At 38.3% G+C, this 25,461-nt stretch overlaps 2 protein-coding genes across 2 annotated transcripts in view; both read left to right on the forward strand.

The window, feature by feature from the left end:
• Positions 1-3,717, forward strand: part of LOC133598363 (lysophosphatidylcholine acyltransferase 1) — a 37,075-nt gene extending 33,358 nt beyond the window's left edge. The window contains exon 14 of the mRNA XM_061951074.1: positions 551-3,717. Coding sequence (XP_061807058.1) covers positions 551-777 — 227 coding nt within the window. The 3' untranslated portion in view covers positions 778-3,717. The remainder of the gene's footprint in view (positions 1-550) is intronic.
• Positions 3,718-19,544: 15,827 nt separating this feature from the next.
• The window catches only part of slc6a3 (solute carrier family 6 member 3), a 32,487-nt gene continuing 26,570 nt past the window's right edge, over positions 19,545-25,461 (forward strand). The window contains exons 1-4 of the mRNA XM_061951084.1: positions 19,545-19,785; positions 20,388-20,508; positions 22,350-22,560; positions 23,186-23,317. Coding sequence (XP_061807068.1) covers positions 20,422-20,508; positions 22,350-22,560; positions 23,186-23,317 — 430 coding nt within the window. The 5' untranslated portion in view covers positions 19,545-19,785; positions 20,388-20,421. The remainder of the gene's footprint in view (positions 19,786-20,387; positions 20,509-22,349; positions 22,561-23,185; positions 23,318-25,461) is intronic.

The following is a 25,461-nucleotide window of genomic DNA, read 5'->3' on the forward strand; positions in this document are numbered from 1 at the left end:
AGAGCGAGAAAGGGGCAAGATGAGGTGGCATTGACGTGCCTCTGTTATTGATTATATCATTTACACATGCACAAACCGCTGTTAAATAAAGCAAATGCCAACTCGGAATAATTCCCTGCTCATTGCTTTGGTGCCCCTTCTAGTATGGCACCCCTATGTGCAGCTTATACTGCAAACCTTTTGCAACACTGACAGCATTCTATACATTTACTACACATCTATTTGAATTATCAGAAAGTTAAATACTGTAAACTACTGATCCACAGTCAAAAACGGTAGCCTTTAATTAGTACCTTTTTGTTTTAATTCAATTCCTGAATTAAAATGCTTTTTGTGCGACATTATCAAATTATTGAGATGCGCCTGTATATGAAAACAAATTAAACGTTTGTATTTTTTTAAAGACATTTTGGTTTAAAAGTTAAACAATGTTCAGTTGTTTAAATGACTGAAGCATTGGTATGTGAGTTTTTTCATCACAAAATAAGTCCCTTTTAAATTAGGTTGTCTGCTCATTTGTTTTTGGCGCTCTCCCGTTGTGTATTTGCAGAGAATTTCAGGAGCTTTGTGGAGGAACACATTGACTTTGCAGAGGAGTACCTGTACACAGAAAATCCTGGTCTCAACAGTGGTAAAATCCAACAACAAACAAAGCCAAAACTGTCAATCCACAATGTGCGTGCCACTGCCGACAAAATTACAAATGGAATATGCCCCGACTTCAGCCCCAAAGACCATGACCGCTCAATACATGGACTCTTAAAGAAACACAACTAAAAAGAGTTGGTAGTGTTTGTAGGGGAAAACACAAATGTCTCTCCGGGAGAGAAGATGTTTTTGTGTGACGCATACTTGGTAGTACCGGTAGTTGCATTTTTAAACTGTAAGGGACTATATTTCAGTACATACAAATCAGATGTTTACCTTACCCCTTTGCTAGTATTATGTCCAGACAAATTTATTGGTTTAGGTTCTGCATGATGATCGCAGTTTTCTATTACTTTAATTACTTTTGGTTTTTGTAGCAAGGGTTGTCAGAAGGCCAAGTTGGCTGTTTAGGATACAATACATACATACTTGAATTATTATAGTCTGGGTTTAGGTTTTTTTGGTCTTTTTTTTCACGCCACTATTCTGTATAGGCTCTGCATGTTTATAGCAAGTGGAAATCATGCCTCGACAATGAAAGGAAATCGTGTTTGTAATTTTGTTTTACCTTGTTGCAGTTTTTTTTAAAAGGTAGCTGCCTTTTTATTTAGCGAGTGCAGTGTGTTTGGACAGGTTTTATTTTAGGCAGTATTAAGGAATATTTATGTAACGAAAGACCACCCGAGTTGACCAGTGACAATTGCTGGATCACTTGAAGCAATTTTACTGCATCAAGCCACATTTGAGGTGAACTCGGGACACAGAGTTGAATGACATTTTTGCTAAGAGCCTGTTCTCTACATATATTTATACTATATTTTTGATTTAGCTCAGGGTTCAACAAAACAAAAATGACAGACTTGTATGATGTCATCATTCTTGACTGGTTCTGTGCATGTCCTAGTTTTTTTAGTTTTTTTTCCACTGTAAGACGTGAATACTGTTCTACCCAGTCATTCTTACACTCATTCAAGTGTCTTTTATGCTGTGACGACATAACGTGGACCAAAAATATGTTTGGTGATTAGATGTCACCTACTATGCCTGTACTGTCCCTTCAGTCAGTGGTGTAATGGCTTTAAAGGGAAATGATGGTTTGGCTGGCTAAGATACATTTTGCAAAAGACATGTCATACCTAATTCCCTTTCTGCCTTACATTGCCCTACATTTGTCATCATTCCTATTCAGTTCACAGCATATTCAATTGCCAGGGAAAAAAAATATCTAAGGGTCCTATTGTTTTATTAACCCAGTACACTAACATGCAACATAATAAGTAAACAAATGTTTTGATCCAGTTTGAAACTACTTAACAATTTCTGCCCCAAAAAATTATTTTCTTTCTTTCACAATTGTTGTCATGTTGATTAAAATAGTAAAAGGGAAATTGGCACCTATCTTAAGCAGATTAATCTTAAATGGGTTGTTTCTCAAAGAAATGTATTTGTATCTTGTTAGTTATTTACACTGTTTGATTTATTCCATTCTTGCATGTATTCCTGTTCTGGCTTTCAGTGAAGCAATAGTTCACTTTTCTTAAGCCTCCTCAAATATTGTACTTTTAAAGAGTTCTAATATGTATTTTGAATATTCCAAATGCAGGACATTTTGTGAATTTTTGATATACGTATATGAATGATTTTTTATTGTTTTTATTTTCACTGCCATTACAGAAATCTGTGATCTCTGCAAAGTGTCGGTGGGGGGAAATGAGCCACATTCCGTTTCTTTTCTTTGTATAATACTGAAGTGCTGTATTTCTCCACCGCAGTGTAAAGTTCTACCGTCAAAATATTCCCATTTCTGCTAATAGTTGACTGCTCCAAAACTAAATGCAGATTTTTTTAGGGAAAACCGATAGCCTTGAATCTATATAGTTTCTATGCTTACAATAAGAGAATGTATAGACAATCTTGTCACAATCAAGCTACTTAAAGCAAAATGAAGATTTGTTTGTAAAATGTACACTTCTTAAACCCTTTCTTTAAGGTTTTTTTTGTTTAGGGTGTACATGTTGAGCTAAGCGTACTGCGAGTACAAACATGTCAGGCCTTGAGGTGACCTGAGCATCGAATGACGGGCCACATTGCTTAAAGCTCCAGATTGTACACATATTTAAGAAAAATAAACAATGAATCAGTTAAGTATTCATTTTCGTTGAGCCTTTGCTCTCTCAAGTTTGTATTGGTCCATGCACTTTAGTCTTCTTTATTTTATAAAGAAAGGTCACATGAAGCATGTTAAGTTAGTTTGCCTTTTTGTTAGGAATAGTTCTATCTATTATACGCTACACTAATAGGATTAGGCAATTAGAAAAAGTTGCACCTCACGTTTATTCAGAGTTTTATTCAATTGTATGCCTAAGATTCACTTTTTAGACCGATTCATATGCTTTGTCTTGGACTGTTGAACATTTACAGCATGGAAATGAATGACTTTGCAAACTTGGCAACTTGTAACCGATTTAAATGAGTAGAAAAAAGCTTGGCCTGCAGAGTGGAAAATGTATTGAAATGTTTAAATGGATATTTTCCATGTTGATGTAAAACAACACCATTCAGATTTTGTAAATCTGGACAGGAAACCGACTGTGAAGTACTACTCAAACAAGGGTTTTACCTTAAGTGAAACGTTTTGAATCACATTAAATCCTCCCTGTGCTTTATTTTCTGTGTGTACTTTAAAAGTTTAAATGATCAAGTGAAACATATAGCTTATGTCTGTATTTACACCTGCAAAATGTCCTTATTGGGGAGAAAACTTTTATTTGTTCCTTACCGTAATTCGGAAACTTGTATTTATGCTGCCTGCTAAAAACTGTTTGTCCAACATTGAGCCTAAGAAGAAAAATGTTGTGTACTCTTTACAGAGTGAATGTCTTTCTGATGGCTCACTGCTTTCGGACTAAAACTGTTTCTTTTGTAGTTTTTCTTCACCTGTTTTGTTTTAGCAATGCATTTTAAAGAAGAGTCATTATGGCAAGCTACTTTAAATGTGTCTATTAAGGACAGCGATGATGTAACTTGTTAATGTGACTCTTGGATTTAATTAAAAAACACATGCAAACAGCAGGTGTAATTCCTTTTTGTGCCTGGTGGGGGCTATGTATATATATATTATTGCTGTCAAATATATTTTGAATCAGAAACAAATCACTTTAAAATTTTGATTAATCGATTAATCACAGTTTATTACCAGCTTCCGTAATTTGAATTAACCAAAAAAAAACAAATATCAGAATGTCACACAGGAACATTTTTATTAATGTGTTAGTTGAATAAACATAATTTATTTGCACCGCCTTTTTAATTTGTACATTCAAAATAAATTGTGTGACTAGTCTGTGTGTATACATCATTGTGATAAGTTTTTGTGGTTAACGAGTTAACTCTTTATTTTTGACTGAGTATATGTGTGTGTGCAAGTATATTCACACATTATATATACAGTATATATATATATATATATATTCACACATTATATATATATATATATATATATATATATATATATATATACAAACCCCGTTTCCATATGAGTTGGGAAATTGTGTTAGATGTAAATATAAACAGAATACAATGATTTGCAAATCCTTTTCAACCAATATTCAATTGAATGCACTACAAAGACAAGATATTTGATGTTCAAACTCATAAACTTATTTTTTTTGTTTGCAAATAATAATTAACTTAGAATTTCATGGCTGCAACACGTGCCAAAGTAGTTGGGAAAGGGCATATTCACCACTGTGTTACATGGCCTTTCCTTTTAACAACACTCAGTAAACGTTTGGGAACTGAAGAGACACATTTTTTAAGCTTCTCAGGTGGAATTCTTTCCCATTCTTGATTGATGTACAGCTTAAGTTGTTCAACAGTCTGGGGGTCTCCGTTGTGGTATTTTAGGCTTCATAATGCACCACACATTTTCAATGAGAGACAGGTCTGTACTACAGGCAGGCCAGTCTAGTACCCGCACTCTTTTACTATGAAGCCACGTTGATGTAACACGTGGCTTGGCATTGTCTTGCTGAAATAAGCAGGGGCGTCCATGGTAACATTGCTTGGATGGCAACATATGTTGCTCCAAAACCTGTATGTACCTTTCAGCATTAATGGCGCCTTCACAGATGTGTAAGTTACCCAGGGACGGCGTGGCGCAGTGGGAGAGTGGCCGTGCGCAACCCGAGGGTCCCTGGTTCAATCCCCACCTAGTACCAACCTCGTCATGTCCGTTGTGTCCTGAGCAAGACACTTCACCCTTGCTCCTGATGGGTGCTGGTTAGCGCCTTGCATGGCAGCTCCCTCCATCAGTGTGTGAATGTGTGTGTGAATGGGTAAATGTGGAAGTAGTGTCAAAGCGCTTTGAGTACCTTGAAGGTAGAAAAGCGCTATACAAATACAACCCATTTATCATTTATTATTTATGTCTTGGGCACTAATACACCCCCATACCAGCACAGATGCTGGCTTTTCAACTTTGTGCCTATAACAATCCGGATGGTTCTTTTCCTCTTTGGTCCGGAGGACACGACGTCCACAGTTTCCATAAACAATTTGAAATGTGGGTTCAATCCCGGGCTCGGGATCTTTCTGTGTGGAGTTTGCATGTTCTCCCCGTGACTGCGTGGGTTCCCTCCGGGTACTCCGGCTTCCTCCCACCTCCAAAGACATGCACCTGGGGATAGGTTGATTGGCAACACTAAATTGGCCCTAGTGTGTGAATGTGAGTGTGAATGTTGTCTGTCTATCTGTGTTGGCCCTGCGATGAGGTGGCGACTTGTCCAGGGTGTACCCCGCCTTCCGCCCGATTGTAGCTGAGATAGGCTCCAGCGACCCCAAAAGGGACAAGCGGTAGAAAATGGATGGATGGATGGACTCGTCAGATCACAGAACACTATTCCACTTTGTATCAGTCCATCTTAGATGAGCTCAGGCCCAGCGAAGCCGACGGCGTTTCTGGGTGTTGTTGATAAACGGTTTTCGCTTTGCATGGGAGAGTTTTAACTTGCACTTACAGATGTAGCGACCAACTGTAGTTACTGACAGTGGGTTTCTGAAGTGTTCCTGAGCCCATGTGGTGATATCCTTTACACACTGATGTCACTTGATGCAGTACAGCCTGAGGGATCGAACGTCACGTGCTTAGCTGCTTACGTACAGTGATTTCTCCAGATTCTCTGAACCTTTTGATGATATTACGGACCGTAGATGATGAAATCCCTAAATTCCTTGCAATAGCTGGTTGAGAAAGGTTTTTCTTAAACTGTTCAACAATTTGCTCACATTTGTTGACAAAGTGGTGACCCTCGCCCCATCCTTGTTTGTGAATGACTGAGCATTTCATGGAATCTACTTTTATACCCAATCATGGCACCCACCTGTTCCCAATTTGCCTGTTCACCTGTGGGATGTTCCAAATAAGTGTTTGATGAGCATTCCTCAACTTTATCAGTATTTATTGCCACCTTTCCCAACTTCTTCGTCACGTGTTGCTGGCATCAAATTCAAAAGTTAATGATTATTTGCAAAAAAAAAAACATGTTTATAAGTTTGAACATCAAATATGTTGTCTTTGTAGCATATTCAACTGAATATGGGTTGAAAATGATTTGCAAATCATTGTATTCCGTTTATATTTACATCTAACACAATTTCCCAACTCATATGGAAACGGGGTTTGTATATACAGGTAAAAGCCAGTAAATTAGAATATTTTGAAAAACTTGATTTATTTCAGTAATTGCATTCAAAAGGTGTAACTTGTACATTATATTTATTCATTACACAGACTGATGCATTCAAATGTTTATTTCATTTAATTTTGATGATTTGAAGAGGCAACAAATGAAAATCCAAAATTCCGTGTGTCACAAAATTAGAATATTACTTAAGGCTAATACAAAAAAGGGATTTTTAGAAATGTTGGCCAACTGAAAAGTATGAAAATGAAAAATATGAGCATGTACAATACTCAATACTTGGTTGGAGCTCCTTTTGCCTCAATTACTGCGTTAATGCGGCGTGGCATGGAGTCGATGAGTTTCTGGCACTGCCCAGGTGTTATGAGAGCCCAGGTTGCTCTGATAGTGGCCTTCAACTCTTCTGCGTTTTTGGGTCTGGCATTCTGCATCTTCCTTTTCACAATACCCCACAGATTTTCTATGGGGCTAAGGTCAGGGGAGTTGGCGGGCCAATTTAGAACAGAAATCCCATTGTCCGTAAACCAGGCACGGGTAGATTTTGCGCTGTGTGCAGGCGCCAAGTCCTGTTGGAACTTGAAATCTCCATCTCCATAGAGCAGGTCAGCAGCAGGAAGCATGAAGTGCTCTAAAACTTGCTGGTAGACGGCTGGGTTGACCCTGGATCTCAGGAAACAGAGTGGACCGACACCAGCAGATGACATGGCACCCCAAACCATCACTGATGGTGGAAACTTTACACTAGACTTCAGGCAACGTGGATCCTGTGCCTCTCCTGTCTTCCTCCAGACTCTGGGACCTCGATTTCCAAAGGAAATGCAAAATTTGCATGGTTGGGTGATGGTTTGGGGTGCCATGTCATCTGCTGGTGTCGGTCCACTCTGTTTCCTGAGATCCAGGGTCAACGCAGCCGTCTACCAGCAAGTTTTAGAGCACTTCATGCTTCCTGCTGCTGACCTGCTCTATGGAGATGGAGATTTCAAGTTCCAACAGGACTTGGCGCCTGCACACAGCGCAAAATCTACCCGTGTCTGGTTTACGGACCATGGTATTTCTGTTCTAAATTGGCCCGCCAACTCCCCTGACCTTAGCCCCATAGAAAATCTGTGGGGTATTGTGAAAAGGAAGATGCAGAATGCCAGACCCAAAAACGCAGAAGAGTTGAAGGCCACTATCAGAGCAACCTGGGCTCTCATAACACCTGAGCAGTGCCAGAAACTCATCGACTCCATGCCACGCCGCATTAACGCAGTAATTGAGGCAAAAGGAGCTCCAACCAAGTATTGAGTATTGTACATGCTCATATTTTTCATTTTCATACTTTTCAGTTGGCCAACATTTCTAAAAATCCCTTTTTTGTATTAGCCTTAAGTAATATTCTAATTTTGTGACACACAGAATTTTGGATTTTCATTTGTTGCCACTTCAAATCATCAAAATTAAATGAAATAAACATTTGAATGCATCAGTCTGTGTGCAATGAATAAATATAATGTACAAGTTACACCTTTTGAATGCAATTACTGAAATAAATCAAGTTTTTCAAAATATTCTAATTTACTGGCTTTTACCTGTATGTATGTATGTATGTATGTATGTATGTATGTATATATATATATATATATATATATATATATATATATACACACAAACATTTTTTTGTCTAGATTGTATTTCAAATGCATATACAGTATTATGCATTAATTGTGGAACAACTGAGCAAAGCTTGTGGCTTCCAAAGACCTAAACTCTTGTAAGGCATGGATTTTTTTTGAGTACAAAAAAAAAAGTTGAAAGTTTCTATCTGAACTTTAGGATCTAGTCTTTTCAGCCATCTTGAATCCAACGCGATGTGATGCACTTTTCTTCCACCACTGATAATGTCCTCGTAAGTGGAAACCAGGGTCTTGTAGAGAAAAATGTGGTATTGTGGTTTGCACAACCAAAAATGTGACATTCACATGTGTGGACGACAGGTCCTAGAAAATAATACTGGCATTATCTGTCTCCCTCTAGCGGTTACTTAGAAAACATTCTCATTCCGCAATAGTGAATTTGAATTTAGGCTATAAATAGTTTTGATTTACTTGAGTTTTACAAATGTGTTTGTTTTTACTTTATCTTAAGCTAGTCTGAGAGACAACATATAACGCCTGATTGATCAAAACAATTAATAACTGAGATAGAATGGGGGAAATATTAATGTTTTAATCACTTGCTGATTTTTGTCAGTTTGCCCCCATACACACTAAAAAATGTGGGGTTAATTTGATAACCCAATTTATGAGTTGCGAGTGTTGGGTTAGATTTTGGAGTTGTTATTATGAAGAGCAATCCATTTTTGGGGTTATAAGGGTATTATTTTAACTACATTTCTGGGTTTTTAAAATGATGAACCCTTTTTGGGTTGTTTTTCAAAGAGTAACGCATTTTTGGGTAAAAGGCTTTTTTTTTTATTAAAAAGTTACTCTTATTGAAGGGAATTTTATTATGGATTAATCTCATTAACTTTATTTACAATCACACATCGTATATACATGAACATATTTGAGCATGCTATATACGACTACTATGACCATAGATGGCAATTCTTGTAAAAAAAATAAAAATAAAAAAAAAGGAATGTTTTGCTATTAAGCATATTTTAATGGAATAAAAATAATTGTGATCAGTAGTTGGGAAGGAGTAGGACAAACTAGCAGTTCATGTATAATTTGTAACCAACTATTGGATCAAGGACCGCTAAATTGCGCAATCCAACATTGTAGTGAGCATAAATCAGCTTTTGTGTTAATTACATTAAACCCAATAGTTGGATTATGAATCAACCAACATTGAGTTAGCATAACTCAACTTTTGGGTTAAATAATTCAACGCAAAAGTTGGGTTGAAAAAATTAACCCAAAATGTTGAGTTAAAATAACTCAAATAAGGGGCTCATCCTTTTTTGAACCAGCAGTTGGGTTAAAATTGGGTTATTTTTTAACCCAACATTTTTTAGTGTGTACATTATGAAATGTTTAGCATTTGATTGACAGTTGTATTATAACTCTGCGAAACATAAGATAATATTAAATAAAACAGTACTATATAAATGCAAGATATAAATCCACTACTGCAAAGTCTTACTATATTCATTTGTTGGTGGCTACATGTGTTCCAACTCCCTTGGGATCATTAACCATAACCTATCTTGTAATTCTGGACAGGTCCCCTCACCTTCCTCACACAAAAAGGTGAAGTATTGCATTGAGCTCTAGAGCGAGGTCAATTAGCTGTTAGTTCATATTAATTCAATTTATCAATTATGGAATAAATTGGTCCTTCTTTCAAAAAGCTTCTCGTTGACAGCTTGGTAAGATACTATATATATATATATTTTTGTTTGTTTTGTTTTTGTTTCCATTTACAGTAAAGGGTAATGTAATGTAAATGTGTTGTTTCCGTACTGTTTACAGTGGTTGTTGTTGGTGTGACCACAGATTGCAGAGACAAAAAAACAACTGTAATTCTTCAGGTAAAGAGAAAAAAAAAAAATCTGAAACAAAAAGCTACTGCAAAGCATGTAGCGGCAGCAGGATAACTCATGCACATGAACAAAAAGCAATCATCCAGCAAAGAGCAACAGGTGTGAAGGTGCAGTGCAACAATAATTCCAAAAGGAAGTAGAACCAAAATAAGAGCACCGGGACAGGAAATAATACACAAGAAAAATAAGTCTAAAAAACTGTCATATGGGATCATTCATGACAGACCCAACAGTATTTCACAGTTTAGAAAAATACAAGTCAGTATATTTCAGTGATTATTGAAATTCACACCAATATGCTCGGGTTGATTAAATGTTTACTGTCTACTGTTGACCGGCATGATACGATGATTCAGCAGTTTGGAATATGAAACGTTAATATTCACTGCAATCGTAATGAACATCGTTCTGTTGGCTGCCGAGAAATCTATGCTAAATAATCAATTAATTTACAAAAAACTATAAATCACACAAATATTATTTGAACAGGCCATGTAAACATGATTACTGCTATTGTAACACACATTTTTTTCAATTATATTTCCTTTTTTTTTTTTTTAAACAATCTTAAAAACATGTTCCGGCGTCACAGATAAACAAGCCAAAGAGATTCTCAGTAACAAAATATAAACAGTCACATACTGTAGTTGGACACAATGGCAATCAACTCAAATTCTAAACATTGCAGGTCAACACAACAAAAGTTGGAGAGCAACTTATGTACCAAGTTTCCATACTGTTATTTTAAGAACAGTGTATTGTCTTAACATATTAAACATCCATGCCCATGTAAATTTCAAATGGCTCACTTTTAAGGTCCCTTTGTCATTCACACCCACTGTTTTCTAAATAAACAGGATCACGAGACAATTTAATTAAATATGCTTATATACTAATCTGTATCAAATATAAAATGCATATCATAAAGCAAGTTGGCCCATGTGTGTTCATGCAGACATACGCAGTCTAGTGAGTTTTATTCACTCAGTTAATGTCCACTCTTCACCATGAATGATTTGATTTTATTCATCCTCTTTTATTACCCTCTTAGACTGCATTAAGACCCCCCACTGTGCTGCTCAGCAGGTAATCTGGTCGTTTGGATTTGGGGGCAACATTTTAATTGTCTGGAATCGGCAGTGATGGCCTCAATAGACAAGGAATGTGTCCCCATTTCTTGTTTGTGCCTTTTTCCTCTATTTACTTTCTTCTAAGATCCAGATCCAACGAAGTGAATTGTGTATCCACTTGGTTGGAATGGGGAAAAAAACACTTTCAGTGTAGACAAGCTTTATGTCAGCTGTTTTAATAGTGAGCCAATAAAAATCTTTGGGAATAGTTCTTAACACACTGTATATGACGAGGAGACCCTGACCTAGCATATTGTGCTAAAGTAAAATTATTGTCTTTCTACTTCATTTCACCCTCTGCCCATTCCTCTTGTACCTCCTCTGTCTTCACCTCATTCCTTGCCCTTTCTCTCCTCCACCTTGCCTTTTCTCTCTCTGGGTCACAGCTGTTGCATTTATGAAAACAAGACACTACATTATTGTCACCTCGTTGTCAGGGGGGAAAAAACTCACCCATCCAGCTCTGCTTACATGGACCCAATGATTTCCGATATGAGGCCGGAGTCTTGATGGATAATTCCACGTTGAGGGCGCGTGGGTGTTTTAGTGGCCGTTTAGTGGCTGATTGATCATCATGATCGACTTGCAAACAGGCTGAACATGAAGATCATAAATCTGTCCGTGGGGAGCTGGATGATTGTGTTATTTGCTGCCTCCGGTCTCTTATGGTTCAGCCTGTAATGTGTGAGGCCGAGGTGTCAGAACTGGCTGTGGGTCAGTTGGGCATTGCAAGAAATAAGATTTTCAATTGACAAGATGAGTGGATGTGTGTTTGTTACATATTTAATTGTATTGGTATTAGTAGTTTTACATATTCACGTAGTGGTGCAGCAGTAGTTTGATCGTTTCGACATCTGGTTATCACACCAAGCAACTGTAGAGCGCAGATCCAGAGACGGCAGGCAAAGTGTAGGTAACATGTATTTGTTCATAAAAAAAAATAGTGCAGCACGGAAGTACACCGGAAGCTTCTGCAAAGCTATACAGCACGGAAGCAAACACAGCAAAATGATACAGCCCAGTCCAGCGGAGGCAAATGGAACAAAAATAATAGCACTGGACAGGAAATAAAACACCATAAACTAGTAATGGGTGTCATGTCAGCAATGTCTAAAAGCTCCAGACACAGGAATGCAACATGAAAATGCCGCAAATTCAAAATAGTCAAATCACTTAAACACTACAAGACTAAAAACAAATTGATAATAAAAATACACACACAAACCCAACAAATAACTGAATGAGAGAAAAGCTGCAAGTTCATGGAACAAGACAGAAGTTTCCCAGGCCATCTGTTGTGTACAGGGAGAGTAGACGGCACAGACCACAAAGGGGCATACTATGGCTCTGAGATTTTATATATATATATATATATATATATATATATATATATATAAACAAACAAACACTAATATAATGTAAACTAGAGAATGGAGTGTGACAACAATCCAAGAGTGTGTGTGTGTGTGTGTGTGTGTGTGTAAGACTATGTGTGGAGATTAGCTGTTGAGTGTTACCATAATGTTGAGTGAGAAGCAGGAAGTCCCACAGGGGAAAGGCTAGTGATGGGTCCGGCAACACCGATGCATCGGCCATCGGCGCATGCGTCGAGCTCATAGAGCAAAACCCTGTGTCGGTGCGCGTAGCGCTTTTAGAAAGTCACGTGACCGATCATGAGCTGTTTCGGTCATGTGACCGATACGCAAACTGTGTCGCACTGACGCCTCCTCTGTGCCCTGTGAGCGGGTCTTTTCTACAGCCGGAGAAATAATAACTAAGAAGAGAAATCGTCTAAAATTTAATACGTTGGAAAAACTCTTTTTTTTAAAAAATAAAAATGTGTAAAAAAAAAAAAAATAAATAAAAAAATTCCCAGTCCACAAGCATCCTCATTCACAACACGTTCTCTTAGATTTCCATGTTATGATACATGTTCGCATTATTTATTGACTGTATTTAAAAAAGATAAAATTATATTTTTATTTAAATGAAGATATGAAATAATCCTAAATGAAATACAATGACTTGGTTTATATTATTGTATATACTAGGTCAGTGGTTCTCAAATGGGGGTACACGTACCCCTGGGGGTACTTGAAGGTATGCCAAGGGGTACGTGAGATTTTTTTTAAATATTCTAAAAATAGTAACAATTCAAAAATCCTTTATAAATATAAATAAAAACCTATCTTTTTTTCCAAATAGTTCAAGAAAGACCACTACAAATGAGCAATATTTTGCACTGTTATACTATTTAATAAATTAAAAACTGATGACATAGTGCTGTATTTTACTTCTTTATCTCTTTTTTTCCAACCAAAAATGCTTTGGTCTGATTAGGGGGTGTTTGAATTCAAAAAAAAATCACAGGGGGTACATCACTGAAAAAAGGTTGAGAACCACTGTACTAGGTCATAAAATCAGTGTCAGTTGAGTCGGTCCATAGGTTGCCTGTAGGGATTTTTTATGTCCAGCAGATGTCAGTATTTAGTGACACAGTATCGACACAGTATCAATACAGTTTTGCAATGTGTCGAAACGCTTCATGACGCCTCATCAACCCATCACTAGGAAAGGCTATCTCGAATGTCCGTGAGGCAAGCAGGAAGTTGGAGGGCTATAGCAGTGCATAGGAGGTCCGTGTCCAAGCGGTAGGACGAGATCCAAGAGGCAGTCCGGGAAGCAAAGGTAACTAGGAATGACGAGACACACAGCACGTCAACGCAAGAATGGAGGTCTACAGTAGGATCGACAAAGAGGACATGAGACAATAACACGGGGAAGAAAAACACAGAGAGCAAAGTGTGCATATCGCATGGTTAGTCGGCTTACGGTACACGAACGGATGGCTACGTTCCGGCCCGGGATAGCAGGTTGTGCAGGCTTTTGAAAGCAGGACCTCTGATCAACTTCAGGTGTGCTGATTACTGGTGACTGACTGCAGCTGCCGGCTGCAGCAGGACTGACACGCGCAGGTGCGCTCCTGGAGGCACAGTCAGCAGAGCGCACAGATGAGGGCACATTGGAATGTGCCCTGGCCGTGACACTATCAGGGGAGCCAGACCTTCACTACGCTAATATTAGCTGTGTAAATTGGTTGCTCTATAATACAATGTTACCTAAGTTTTTATACACTGCACTTTTGGTAAATTACACAAACATGGTGCCCCATTTTATGTATGCCTTATCATACAGCCAAACATTCCGTGTAGCACACTACTTTATTCGCCCACTTATCATTCAGTGGTATTGAGTACCGAAACAAAGGATGTCACACATTTGTGACTCAGTCTATGCTTTCTTTTATTAAGTATGGCTGCAAAATAAGCCGCCATGGGGCCAAAGAAAGTTGTAGGTGCTAGCACTTTGATAAAAATAAAACAAGAACAACAAATAACTCACAGTACAAAGGTGACATCTGCTCATCTTTGCCAAGAAGAGGCTTCAATAAATGTAAACGTGATGAAAAATGTGTATTTATTCATTTCATTCATCATTTACATCAGGGGTCTCAATCTCAATTTACCTGCAGGTAGAGTCTGGCTGAGGCTGGGCCACACACAGTAGTCACCTCAGGATCACATTTTAAATACGCAGCTAAAGTTACCTTGCGCTATGGTAGAAAGTCATTATGAAAAGGTATATTTTGACACATTACTCCTTTCCTCAGGAGATGACCAGAGAAATTTCTACTCGCTTAACAGGAGTTGCTTTTTGTGTTCCCTGTTTCTGTAATGTTTGTGTTTTCACCATTATTGTAGTTAATGCCTAGTGCAGAGGTGTTCATGTGACAATGTGAAAATGTTTTTTTCATAGTTTTTTGCAAATGTATGTAAAATAAAAAAACAAAGAAGTTACATGTGGGGCAGCACGGTGGAACAAGGGGTTAGTGCGTTTGACTCACAACAAGAATGTCCTGGGTTTGATCCCCGGGCTCAGGGTCTTTCTGTGTGGAGTTTGCATGTTCTCCCCATAACTGCGTGGGTTCCCTCCGGGTACTCCGGCTTCCTCCCATCTCCAAAGACATGCACCTGGGGATAGGTTGATTGGCAACACTAGATTGGCCCTAGTGTGTGAATGTGAGTGTGAATGTTGTCTCTCTATCTGTGTTGGCCTTGCGAGGAGGTGGCGACTTTTCCAGGGTGTATCCCGCTTTCCTCCTGAATGCAGCTGGGATAGGCTCCAGCACCCTGCGACACCGAGAGAGACGTGGGGTAGAAAATGGATGGATGGAAATCCCATGTACGTAAGTATTCACAGCCTTCGCTCTATACTTTGTTGATGCACCATTGGTAGTAATGACAGCCTCAACTCTTTTTAAATACGATGCCACAAGCTTGGCACACCTATCTTTGGGCAGTTTGGCCTATTCTTCTTTGCAGCACCTCTCCAGCTCTATCAGGTTGGTGCATTGCCATTTTCAGATCTCCCCAGAGATGTTGAATCAGATTAAATTCTGGGCTCTGGATGGACCACTTCATTCCTTTGATATGTTGGCTGTGTGTTTAGGGTCGTTGTCCTGCTGAAAAATGAACCGTCACCCCAGTCTGAGTTCAAGAGCGCTCTGGAGCAGGTTTTCATCCAGGATCTCTCATCTTTCCCTCTATCCTGACTTGTCTCCCAGTTCCTGCCGCTGAAAACCATCCCCACAGCATGATGCTGCCACCACCCTGGTTTCATCCAAACATGACGTCTGCCATTCACGCGAAATAGTTCAATATTTGTCTCATCTCATCTCAGACCAGATAATTTTGTTTCTCATGATCTGAGAGTCTTTCAGCTGCAAATTGGCATTATTTAATGAATGAATGGCTTTTGTCTGCCACTAAACCGTACAGGCCTGATTGGTGGATTGCTTCAGACATGGTTGTTCTTCTGGAAGGTTCTTCTCTCTCCACAGAGAAATGCTGTAGCTCTGACAGTGGCCATCAGGTTTTTGAACACCTCCCTGACTAGGGCTCTTATCCTCTGATCGCTCAGTTTAGACTGCCGACCAGCTTTAGGAAGAGTTTTGGTCGTTCCAAACGTCTTCTATTTACGGATGATGGAGGTCACTGTGCATACTTTTTTGTAGTTTTCCCCCAGATTTGTGCCTTAAGACAATCCTGTCTCGGAGGTCTACGGACAATTCCTTCGACTTCATGCTTGGTTTTTGCTCTGCCATGCATTATCAAGTGTGGGACCTTATATATAGACAGGTGTCCAATCAACTGAATTTATCACAGATGGACAACAATTGAGCTGCAGTAACATCCCAAAGAAACAGGATGCACCTGACCTCACAAGCTTCATGGCAAAGGCTGTGAAGAGTTATGTGCATGTGATTTGTTATTCTTTTTTTTTTTTTAATACATTTGCAAAAAGCTAAATAGAATTTTGAAGACAAAAATAAATGTAGACTATTTAGGAATAAGGCTGTACGATAACAAAATGTGGAAAAGGTGAAGCGCTGTGCATACTTTACAGGTGTACTGTATGGGTAGGGGTCCCCACTCTATTTCTCCCTTTAGTTTGGGTGTTCTTAGTCTGGAAAACGTTGAAGACCCTTGGTCCTGTGGGATCCAAATTTGCCATAAATTATTTAAAAATAACAAGGGGCTGGGGTAGAAATTACATCAAACAATGAGGTCAAGTAGAGGGTCACAAAATATGGGCCTATGGGCTACAAATCTTTGATAATCCTGATGTATGACAATGTATTTTCTTGTGTTAATATTTTTGTTAGTATTGGATTCACATGTTTTTTTTAACTGTGGGAAATATTGATTTGTTTTTTATGAGGTTGGTTACTAACAAATACCGAGGTACCACCTTATCGTAAATATTAAGGGAAAGTGTTTACCAAAGACATAGCAACTTTTTTTTTTGTTACGCCTCTTCAACTTTCTTGTGGGTGTGTCGGTAATCTATTTTAAAAATGGAAATATCTCAAATCCAGGGACAAAATGTTGATTTTACAAGTTTGTGGGGTCAGGGTGCTAAACTGGCTTGCGTGCGGGTGGCATGGTAAGATTTGTATTTGTCTTACTTGTTCGTGTTTCATATTGCCGTGTGGAGGCCAACTTGCTCGCATCTGATTGGTCAGCTGCTGTCATCTCATGTTGGTCAGAAGGCATCCCCAAAAAGCCAATCGATGAGCTTGACAAGTGTCAAGCATCAACCTGAGCGTCGTTTTTCCACCTGGTGTTGGTGTTTGACTTGTCTACATTCAATAGCGTAACATTATATTTGTATGTTAAAAAGTGCAGGGGACATGTCCCCCTCCCGCCCTAAATAATGCCTGTGCCCACATTTGGCTCAATTATAATCTGGAAAATGTACAAACCCTGTTTCCATATGAGTTGGGAAATTGTGTTAGATGTAAATGTAAACGAAATACAATGATTTGCAAATCATTTTCAACCCATATTCAGTTGAATATGCTACAAAGACAACATATTTGATGTTCAAACTGATAAACATTTTTTTTTGTTGCAAATAATCATTAACTTTAGAAATTGATGCCAGCAACATGTGACAAAGAAGTTGGGAAAGGTGGCAATACATACTGATAAAGTTGAGGAATGCTCATCAAACACTTATTTGGAACATCCCACAGGTGAACAGGCAAATTGGGAACACGTGGGTGCCATGATTGGGTATAAAAGTAGATTCCATGAAATGCTCAGTCATTCACAAACAAGGATGGGGCGAGGGTCACCACTTTGTCAACAAATGCGTGAGCAAATTGTTGAACAGTTTAAGAAAAACCTTTCTCAACCAGCTATTGCAAGGAATTTAGGGATTTCCCCATCTACGGTCCGTAATATCATCAAAGGGTTCAGAGAATCTGGAGAAATCACTGCACGTAAGCAGCTAAGCCCGTGATCTTCGATCCCTCAGGCTGTACTGCATCAACAAGCGACATCAGTGTGTAAAGGATATCTCCACACGGGCTCAGGAACACTTCAGAACCCCACTGTCAGTAACTACAGTTGGTCGCTACATCTGTAAGTGCAAGTTAAAACTCTCCTATGCAAGGCAAAAACCGTTTATCAACAAAACCCAGAAACGCTGTCGGCTTTGCTGGGCCTGAGCTCATTTAAGATGGACTGATACAAAGTGGAAAAGTGTTCTGTGGTCTGACGAGTACACATTTCAAATTGTTTTTGGAAACTGTGGATGTTGTGTCCTCCGGACCAAAGAGGAAAAGAAGCCAGCATCTGTGATGGTATGGGAGTGTATTAGTGCCCAAGACATGGGTAACTTACACATCTGTGAAGGCGCCATTAATGCTGAAAGGTACATACAGGTTTTGGAGCAACATATGTTGCCATCCAAGCAACGTTACCATGGACGCCCCTGCTTATTTCAGCAAGACAATGCCAAGCCACGTGTTACATCAACGTGGCTTCATAGTAAAAGAGTGCGGGTACTAGACTGGCCTGCCTGTAGTACAGACCTGTCTCCCATTGAAAATGTGTGGCGCATTATGAAGCCTAAAATACCACAACGTAGACCCCCAGACTGTTGAACAACTTAAGCTGTACATCAAGCAAGAATGGGAAAGAATTCCACCTGAGAAGCTTAAAAAATGTGTCTCCTCAGTTCCCAAACGTTTACTGAGTGTTGTTAAAAGGAAAGGCTATGTAACACAGTGGTGAACATGCCCTTTCCCAACTACTTTGGCTCGTGTTGCAGCCATGAAATTCTAAGTTAATTATTATTTGCAAAAATAAATAAAAAAATTATGAGTTTGAACATCAAATATCTTGTCTTTGTAGTGCATTCAATTGAATATGGGTTGAAAAGGATTTGCGAATCATTGTATTCCGTTTATATTTACATCTAACACAATTTCCCAACTCATATGGAAACGGGGTTTGTAAGTTATATTATGTGTAGGCTACTCACAGTATTTATTTCACACAGTTATTTTAGAGGTTTGTGTAATGGTTCAGCATTTTCAGAATGTGGTTTTGATTTGCAGCATGATTGCAAAAATGTTAATTTGTAAAATTTTCCCACTGCCTTTTTTAAAAAAAATTAAATTTGTGCGTTTTTGGTTTTGGATCATTTTGAGCATTCGGTCGTTAGCCTCTATCAGCCATCATAATTGTCTGTACTGTATGTAAAACTGAATTACAAAAAATATATATATACATTGTAAAGTGCAACAATTAGATATTGTTCTTGGTTGAATAAATTCACATACAAATAATAAAAGCAAATAAAATGGATTTAATTTCAAAACAATAAATAAGACATGTTGAAAAATGCTTTTTGTGCTGTATTATGATAATATGAATATAAATAAAATATAATTAGTTCAAATTGTTTACCCATAGGAGCCTACATACCCTTAATTTCCAAAGACAGGCATGATGAATATCATCAAATGGGTGAATTTACACTGACTTGGATAGAAAAGAGGAGGAACAGACAAGGGAGGGAGTTGGGAGGGGTGAGAGTGACGATGTAGGGGAGTGTTGTTGATTGTTTCTCATATTTCAAGAGTGGTCCTGCAGACAGATCACCACAGCAGACCACATGGTCCTCTGGTGTCCGTGGGTCTGAACTGTAACCAAGGAGGCTGGCACTTCATCAGACTAGCAGTCTTTATCCCAAATATTCACACTGAATTTTCCTCTTATTTTTGTTGCATTTGGTTTTCTAACTTTTTATGTTTTTAGGTAAATATGGTGAAAACTAATTTGCACCATACCGAAGAACCTCAAAACAGCTGGAATTAGACTGTTCACATTGTAAGGAGCTTATCACTTGTTCTTTGGCAAAGGTGAGTTTTGCAACCCCCAAAAACATGAGGATGGAAAAAAAACTGCTTTGATTTTGCAACATAAAGAAATGCAGATATGAAGTACATTTTTTTTGCCATATTTCATGCTGAGAGGGTGCTTTTTCAGGTGAAATCATTTAAAATGGGATACTATTTTAAGAATGCTTTATTTAAATATTTATTATGTAATTAACATTGGTGTTAATATGTGCACTACATTAAGTTTATATGGCATGCCACATGCAAAGTTTATTTTAGTCAAAAGTGCAATTTTGATTTAATATGGTGAATGGTGTATTGCGCTTATCATGATGAGCAAAATGGCGATCAACAAGTGTGAAGTGTAATGAGCATGCAGTGATGGCCTTGAGAGACGAGCCCCACCCCCCCCCCCCCTTTCCCCCAATGCATGTCCTTGTCCACATTACCTCACTCCTGTTGCTTTTTGCCACTCTTTTTGTTTTTGTGTGCCAAGCAGGCAACAAAGTATTAAGTTAAAAAAAAAAAAAAAAATCACACTTACGTATGTAACAAATCATACAGACAAAACAAGTAAATGTGTTCACATTTAATACCTTACATTACCTGTCTTCCACAACCAGTGTCATTTACCTTCTGAAAGCGGTGCATCTCTCCATGCTGAAGGAGAAAGTCCCCATTAGCCTGATGTCGTCAGTTGTAGCCCCAGAAAAAAGCCCATCTAATGCAATGGGTCCCAAAGAGGTCAGTACAGTACACATGTGGTGCGTATTAACTGCTTTATGTATTGACTGTTGAAAAATTTTGAAACAATAGTATACTTCTTCAAGTAACAAGTTAATTGTTTTACACAGCATTAGTACACTCACACAGTCCAGTAGCATTCAGTACAATAGTTGTAATATTTGTGCATTTACAGTAAATACTGAGTTTTGATTGACACTTATAAATCTATATTTATGCATTTAGTTTATTTGCTTTTACCTTTTTCTTATTTGTTTTTAGCTTGATTGGCCTGTAAAGCCACAATTTTGATGTTGTAAGGTGCTATACAAATATAATTTGATTGATTGATTTATTGATATATTGATATGCAACATAGTGCATTAGTGTGGTTGTAGTTTGCATTAATATAGGACTAAAATATTAGATTTAGTTTTCATATTTGGTCACTTAACTTTTCAATAATATTAATAATGAGATGAGTTGAGTCTATTAGGCTATATTGGTGCTGTCAAAGTTCAAATCATACATTTTGTTTCGCATTAAAACTTTTATTTTTTTAATCTGTCTGCAAGATGTTCAATTGTGGAGGCATTCCCAGATTGCAAATGAAACCACACCCCACCCTTTTCAAATGTGTTGTAATGCATCTTTTGAAAATGTACACTATTTGAATATGTATGTCGAAGTCATCACCACTATTTTGCGAACCAAAACACCCAAACTGCATGCAAGCTCAGGCCAAAATACATGAACTTCATGTTTCGACCAGTGGTTCTCAAACGTTTTTCCACCAAGTACCACCTCAGAAAACTCTTGGCTCTTCAAGTACCACCATAATGGCCAGCATTAAAATACAGTAGTGTAGTAGGCCTAAGTATTCATTAAAAATAAGCCAGAGGTTGTATTTAACAAGTATATGTAATACTTTTGGCTACTGTAACATTACACATGGTTTAAACTGCAACACAGAGTTTGAATATAGGAAGATAAAACTGTACTTAAATAAGGAATCAAATAAAATCAATGATTCATAAAAGTTAAATAAACATTGGATTAAAGAGAATATAAAAAAAACAGTTTTTAAAGATTAAATGAAAATGTACTTAAAAGTTTAATTATTCTTTGGCGTACCACTACATAAAGCCGGCGTACCATTAGTGGTAGATGTACCACAGTTTAAGAATCATTGGATTAGACGCTGTGACGTTTTTGTCGTACTGTGAGAACATTTATAAGTCAGAAAAGACACAATTCATCATAGATTCCCTATAACACGTTTACTCATGTGATTAATCACAAAACATTAAAACGCAGATAGAAAGTGCACAATTTTTTTTGACCGCACATGCTCCTTAACTGTGGATGGTTACCTGAAAGGCGGAGCAGGTTGTTTACTGTCAGTGATCAGCTCAATGCATACGTCAGTGTAAAGATGAGTGAAGAGACTCCGACTTGTGGGCTTGCTGGCGAATTACTTCAAAATAAACCCAAACGGGATTTTAGATGAAACTGATCCCAAGTTTTGAGCAAATAAATAACAAGTAAAACATTTAAATTTTTTACCCACATGACATTCTGACAATTTAATTGCATTTGTTTCCAAATATTGGAGTCTTTTTAAAGGTAATTTAAATTATGCATGCAAGTAATTCACTGTGATTAATCACGATTAATCAAAGCGCAAAAGTGTGATTAATCGGATGAACAAATGTAATCGTTTGACATCACTAGTAAATATAAAAAAAGAAAACCCAACAACTGGCTTTTGGTGGAAATACCAACTGAGGTCAAAAGACAAAGTGCTTGCAATTGAGTGTGATCAAACATGACGACTGTTGTGTGTGATTCTAACCCTCCAGGTGGAGCTGGTCCTTGTGAAGGAGCAGAATGGGGTCCAGTTCACCTCCACCACCCTTGTGGCTCCATCCTCAACTCAGACCAGCCCCAGTGGTGAGGCTGAAAGAGAGACCTGGGGGAAGAAAATTGACTTCCTGCTGTCCGTGATCGGATTTGCGGTGGACCTCGCCAATGTCTGGAGGTTCCCTCACCTGTGCTACAAAAATGGAGGAGGTGAGGTTGATGCTTGGGGGTGGGGGTTGGGGGAGAGGGCTGTGTGAGATAATCCGCCTCTATTAGAATAGCTGAAGTGGAATTGAAGGAACGATGACATGTCTGTGTTTATGATTTTATTGAAAAGGTGAATTGAATGTTAAAGTTTCAAATATTTGAGCTGTGTTTTTTTGTACTCTTCACTCATACATGCAACTGTGTGTGTGTGTGTGTGTGTGTGTGTGTGTGTGTGTGTGTGTGTGTGTGTGTGTGTGTGTCTGTGTGTGTGTGAGCGTGTGCACCAGCTTCTTATATGCATTAAGAATCTTCCAAGCCTTTACAGAGATCAAAATAAGGATAAAAAAGCAACCACAGCTGTTGTGAATAGATTAGCTCTAACAATCATGGCCACTAATTATGGCTGTTTAACATAGAGCTCTCATTAGATTTACACTCTGTCCTGAAGGACGCTGCATGCTGCTAAACGTGTCCTGATTTTCCAAAATATCATCTATCAAAATAGTTTGTAATGCATTTGTATTCTAGAAAAAGAACGGCAATGCATTTTTAGAGAGAAATGAGCATAGCCTTGCATTTTGCATCTAATAATTACACAAAAATGCTTGTGTGTGTTTGTTGTGTGCAGGTGCATTCTTGGTGCCGTACCTGTTCTTCATGGTGATAGCAGGCATGCCTCTCTTTTACATGGAGCTGGCTTTGGGACAGTACAACAGAGAAGGGGCAGCAGGGGTCTGGAAAATATGTCCCATATTCAAAGGTAGGACAACAACAACGCACACAGACATAGATTTACTGTTTTACAGTAACCTTTATTTTAAGTGCAATGCTCAGTTTTGTGATTAACTAAATCAGACTGATGTTGTTTTCTGTATTAAACCACAAATACCAACAATGCCAATATAATAAACATAACACTGTCCTTGTTAATTCAGATGTTCTTTTACTGTATATAGGGATATTCCAATCAGGGTTTTATGATGCAGATTTCAATACCGTTCTTCGGTGAGTGAGCTTGGTCGATACCAATGCGATACATATTTTACAGCAGTGGTCCCCAACCACCGGTCCAGGGACCGGGACCAGTCCATAACGCATTTGCTGCCGGGCCACAGAGAAACATGAAATAATTTATAAAGGACTGCATTTTCTCCAACTTAACTTTGACCTGTCCCACTAGACCAGGGGTCGGCAACCCGCGGCTCTAGAGCCGCATGCGGCTCTTTAGCGCCGCCTTAGTGGCTCTCTGGAGCTTTTTCAGAAATGTATGAAAAATGGAAAAAGATTTTTTGTTTTAATATGGTTTCTGTAGGAGGACAAACATGACACAAACCTCCCTAATTGTTATAAAGCACACTGTTTGTATTAAACATGCTTCACTGATTCGAGTATTTGGCGAGCGCCGTTTTGTCCTACTAATTTTGGCGGTCCTTGAACTCACCGTAGTTTATTTACATGTATAACTTTCTCCGACTTTCGAGGACGTGTTTTATGCCACTTCTTTTTCTGTCTCATTTTGTCCAACAAACTTTTAAGGTTGTGCATGAAAGGTGAGTTTTGTTGATGTTATTGACTTGTTGGAGTGCTAATCAGACATATTTGGTTACTGCATTACTGCAAGCTAATCGATGCTAACAAGCTATTTAGACAGATTTTTTTTTTGTATTTTTGGTCCAATATGGCTCTTTCAACATTTTGGGTTGCCGACCCCTGCACTAGACACACCAATAAGCTTGTTTATAGATGTACGATAAAACTCCTGCTAGGAAGTTGTTATATTTGTTATAACTGTGTACCATGATACAATGCACATTCATGAACATATCAAATACAAATGTGACAGATTGTAGCCGAAAGCTAATCTCCATCTGAATCTCATTGCAAAGGAACAAGCTCCCACTAATTGAGTATTATAGGGACTTGCATTTTTCATGCACTTATTTTTGCAGTATTTATCTAGCACAAGTGGAACGCCGGTCCCTGAAAAAATGCCTACATTAAACCAGTCCGTGGTGCAAAAAAGGTTGGGGACTACTGTTATACAGTATGTACTAAATGTAATGTTTTCCAATGTTTTTTTTAGTGCTGTTGACAGATTGACAAAATCAGCACAATACTTACGCTAGTTTATTCTACTATCTTAATACATGCAATTGTTTTAATAAACCCAGTCAGTATAAACAAAATCAAAAACTACTATCAACCGCTCATTGAAATAATTTTTGCCCTCAAAGTTATCTTGTCTCTCGGGACTTTTCTGTATTCTCTGTATATGTAAACATGAACAAAAATAACAAAACAATGGTGTTGAGAAAATACCACGTTTGGCCCAATCACTCTTGTTTTGATCATATATTGATAATACCCTTGATGTCGACTTCACCAATTGTTGTGTACTGACTGTGACAATGCTGACACACAAACAGTTGTTGTCATAATATTCTCTCTCTAGACTCTTATCAATCTAATTATTGATTTCCTGTTAATAGATGCTTACGGTACTTTCTGCTGTAAGATGGATCCATCTACACTTCTTCAACTTTACTTAGCACTTATTTCTTCTGTTGTGTCTCTGTAAATTAGCATCTCGCCTAGCAATTTGCATGCCTGCTTCTGCTTGTTTTTGATGTGTAACATGTTTAGCCTTGTCCTCCAGTGATAATATTAATTTTGATATTAATAAATGCAGTTAATTTGCCGTAATGGAAATCGCAAAAAGCCACTGCCTGACCAGGGCTCATAAAATCTGCAGAGACTCCTCCCACCCTCACCAAGGACTGTTTTCACTGTTGGACTCTAGAAAGAGCTTCCGCAGCTTCCGTAGCAGAACCTCCAGGTTCTGTAAACACTTCTTCCCTCAGGCCATAAGACTCTTGAACGTATCATTATAATCCCCTCAATTCC

Source organism: Nerophis lumbriciformis, linkage group LG04 (assembly GCF_033978685.3).
Source record: "Nerophis lumbriciformis linkage group LG04, RoL_Nlum_v2.1, whole genome shotgun sequence".
NCBI classification, from domain to species: Eukaryota; Metazoa; Chordata; class Actinopteri; order Syngnathiformes; family Syngnathidae; genus Nerophis; species Nerophis lumbriciformis.